This window comes from Myotis davidii, unplaced genomic scaffold, assembly GCF_000327345.1.
Source record: "Myotis davidii unplaced genomic scaffold, ASM32734v1 scaffold1467, whole genome shotgun sequence".
NCBI lineage: Eukaryota > Metazoa > Chordata > Mammalia > Chiroptera > Vespertilionidae > Myotis > Myotis davidii.
This window is the reverse complement of record NW_006298267.1, coordinates 226,417-230,382: the sequence shown is the minus strand read 5'-3', so window position 1 is coordinate 230,382 and position 3,966 is coordinate 226,417. Positions and strand designations below refer to the sequence as shown.

Here is a 3,966-nt window from a genome sequence, read left to right as displayed (position 1 = left end):
TCTGGAGGCAGGTGTGCAGAGCAGCTGGGCCCAACCTTGCCCCATGCCTGCTGCCCCAGCGGGACTGAGGGGACTGGGCACCGCCATCTTTGAGGGCGTGGCAGTCAATTAGTATATTCCCTCCTTATTGGCTGTGGGTGCTACCATCTTTGAGGAAGTGGCAGTCAATTAGCATGTTCATTCTATATTGGCTGTGGGCACTGCCATCTTTGAGGGCATAGCGGTCAATTAACATATTCCCTCCTTATTGGCTATGGGTGCCGCCATCTTTGAGGACATGACAGTCAATTAGCATAATCCCTCCTTATTGGCTGTGGATGCTGCCATCTTTGCAATGGTGTGAGGGTCAATTAGCATATTCACTCTTTATTAGATAGGATATTAAAAGCATAATATGCTAATTAGACTGGACAGCCGAATGACCTTCCGGACGTCATTTCGGACATCCTTTCAGATGAAGTCACCATGGCGGGGGCCGAGGCAGAGGTGGTTGGGCGATCAGGTAGGCAGGCGAGTGGTTAGTGGTGATCAGGCAGGCAGGCAAGTGGTTAGGGGTGATCAAGCAGGCAGGTAGAGTGGTTAGGGGCGATCAGGCAGGCAGGCAGGTTAGTGGTTAGGGCCCAGCCATCCTAAATTGTGACAGGGATGTCTGACTGCCGTTTTAGGCCTGATCCCTGCGGGATCAGCAGTTGGACATCCCCCAAGGAGTCCTAGATTGTGAAAGGGTGCAGGCCAGGCTGAGGGACACCCCCTTTGCACAAATTTCGTGCCCCGGGCCTCTAGGCCTATCTAATAAAAGAGAAACATGGTAATTAGCCGTACCTCCGCTACCCTTCTCATGGGCTAATCAGGGCGATATGCAAATTAACTGCCAGCCAAGATGGCGGCCGGCAGCCAGGCAGCTTGAAGCAAACATGAGGCTTGCTTGCTTCAGTGACGGAGGACTCCAACATTCCCCGCCTGCTGCTGCCGGCCTCTGAGCTTGCAGTTTGAAACATTGTTACAAATATAGAAGCTAAACAAAACCTCAGAAACCTGCTTTCAGCCAGCCGGGATCTCAGAGCTGGAGTTGAAACAGTGTTTCGATTATAGAACCCAAACAAACCAGATACCTGCTTTCAGCAGCCGAGCCTCAGAGCTAAAGCTGGCCTAGAATAAAAAAAAAAAGAAAGAAAAAAAGGAGCAATTGGGAGCTTCAGTCCCCTGCCAGCCTGAAAACAGCCCTCAGCCCCTCACCCAGACTGGCCAGGCACCCCAGTGGGGACCCCCACCCTGAAGGGTATGTGACCAGCTGCAAACAGTCATCAGCCCCTCACTCAGGCTGGCCAGGCCCCCAAGCAGGACCTCTACCCTGATCCAGGACACCCTTCAGGGAAAACCAGCCAGCCCCCACCCGTGCACCAGGCCTCTATCCTCTATAGTAAAAGGGTAATATGCCTCCCAGCAGTGGGATCAGCGGAGCTGGGAGGCCTCCCAGCACCGGGATCAGCATGACGGGGCAGCGCCCAAACCCCCTGCTCGCCCTGCGGCTCTGTGTGTGACAGGGTGCGGCGCCACAGCCCCCCGATTGGCCCTGCCCTGAGTGGGACAGCGGCGGCACCCCCACCCCCTGATCGGCCCTGCTCTGTGGGTGATAGAGGGCAGTGCCCCAACCCCCCACACCCACGGTACTTTGTATATGTAAAACACTTTTATGATTTTATGTCTTGTCTTTTTCTTATTCCTTAGTGACATCGACCAGCAGTACCTAAACTATATATTCAGGTAAAATATAATTTACATTTTCAAAGAGTAACTCATATATTTCTAGCTTATTTCCCAATAATGTGACCTGGGAGTTCTGAGCCAATATGCCCCCATGGAGGCGAGCTAAGTGTCTGTGAGGGACCAATCAGGACACCAAACAGCAGCCCTGCCTAAACCAGGTGGGAGGGAACCTGGACCAGGTGTGTGTGTGGGAGGCGGGGGGGCACTCTGTCCTGCCTACAATTCAGAGGCTCAGTCTCTCCCAGGAGTCTGGAGTCTGTAAGGCTAAGGGGACCATTTCCCTAGAGCCCACAGTCTCCCTCTAGCCTGGGCCCTGGACTTCCCTCCCCAAGTGGTCCTGACCTTGATCCCACGGCCTCCCTGGTCTGTCTTCCCAACTCACTCCCAGACCCAGTGGTCCCGAGGGGAGGCTGCCAGTGGAAGGTGGTGGGTGGACTTGCAGGCTGAGGCGTCCACATACAGTATGTGAGGTCCTTGGGGTGCAGGGTGCAGCCTAAGGTGGAAGGGTCAATGGAGCCAGGAGCCAGGGCTGGGGCCGGGTCTCTCCATGGTGCCACCTCTGGCAGGGAGCTCCTCGGACTCCGAGATTCTAACTTTTAATCTGGCCCAGGTTGTTTTGAGGCTATAATCTCTGTTTATACCCCCCTCCTTGTTTTGCAGATGAAATTGTGTGAGTGTGCACGCGCGCGTGTGTGCGTGCACGCTTGTCTCTGTGTGTTTATGCACATGTATGTGTGTGTGTGTGCATGTGTGTGTGCATGTGTGTGTCCGTGTGAAAGGGGTGTGCATAGCTGTTCTCTCTGGGGTGTGACTTGTGAAACTGAAACAATGGATTGGAGCCCAGCCTGTGGAGATGATTGTTTCTCCTATTTCTCCATTGCATTTCCCATGAGTGTAGGAGCGTCTTCTCTCTTGTTTGCTGTGTCCCCAGATTAGAGCAGCACCTGGCACTTCCTAGGCACTCAGTAACGATTGCTGAGTGAATGGATTTAAAAGGTCTGCTGGTATCTGGCCTGATTGGTCTTGGGTAAAATGTCTTATTTCTGACCTCTGACTGGACCCGCTGCCTGGGTGGCTGGAATGGAGAAGGACAGTACAGAGGTGGGCTCAGGCCCGGGAGGCGGGTGAAGCTCCCAGAGAGGAAGGTGGGAGGGTGCCAGGAAGAATACGGCCTCCTCCTCCTCCTCTTCCTCCTCCTTCTCTTCCTCCTCCTCCTCTTCTCCTTTGGCATCGATTGCAAACCAGTCGAGGTAGTTTTCAGGCACATGGTGGATGGGATGGGTCATTTTGTGGGCTGGCTTCTTGGACATTGAACTTCCCTGCCATGCAGTTAATTTTGTGGCAAAAATAGACTGAGCTCACGGTCCACAGCTACGGGTTAGCGTGCAGCCCACTGGAATTCAGGGGCTGCTTCATGTGGCCGACACGACTCTCTGTGGCGGAGGTGGGTGTGGACAGTTAGCGGCACGGCTGGCCCTCGGTGGTGGGGCATGGACGCTCAGTCCCCGGGCCCAGCCTGCAGCACTTCAGGTGGGAGGGAACCTGGACCAGGTGCGAGGGCCCCTGTCCTGCCTACAGTTCAGAGGCCTCATTGTCACCGAGGAGCTGGACTTGGAGGGAGCCCGTCCGTGAGGTCGCCTGCCTGGTCCACTGCTTCTGAGTGGAAGGGGGCGGGGGGAAGGCGTGCTGTGCCCCGTGCGAGCTCCTTCCCTCGCTGTTTCCTTTTCAGCGTGGCGCTCCTGGCAGCTGCAGCACATCCCACAGGTAAGCTCACCCTGCGTGTGCCGTACGGTGTCTGTTCAGTGCAGGGCCTGACCGGCCGTGTCCCTGAGGACGTGTTGGCAGGAATGGGGCTGCCTTCCAGGGGGTCGCGCCCAGGGTTAGAAATGGCCCGGAACCTTCCGGAGTCATCACCCACGCACTCACTCTCACCCCACCTTTGGTTAAACACTCACATGTGATAAATGGAACAAAACAATCCACTTGGTAAAACACACACAGCCCCCAGAGAGAGGGAATTCAGAACGTTTCTTCCAATCCAGACGGCACCCACTGGAAATTGTTTGGGTCTGGAAGGGCCGCAGGCCTTGGTCTTGTGTCCTGAAGTTCCCGATGAACGCGTGCCGTGACGAGGAACTGCTGTCTGTGCGGCCCGTACACTCCCGTGTGACTGATGCTCGGCACACCCGCCCCCCTCCG

The 3,966-nt window shown here is 55.5% G+C and overlaps 1 protein-coding gene across 7 annotated transcripts in view; it reads left to right on the top strand.

The window, feature by feature from the left end:
- TMEM241 (transmembrane protein 241) overlaps positions 1 to 3,966 on the top strand; it is a 91,474-nt gene that overhangs the window by 59,546 nt on the left and 27,962 nt on the right. For all 7 annotated transcript variants that reach the window (XM_015570535.1, XM_015570536.1, XM_015570538.1 and 4 more), the window contains 2 exons: positions 1,729 to 1,764; positions 3,497 to 3,531. In XM_015570535.1, coding sequence (XP_015426021.1) covers positions 1,729 to 1,764; positions 3,497 to 3,531 — 71 coding nt within the window. The remainder of the gene's footprint in view (positions 1 to 1,728; positions 1,765 to 3,496; positions 3,532 to 3,966) is intronic.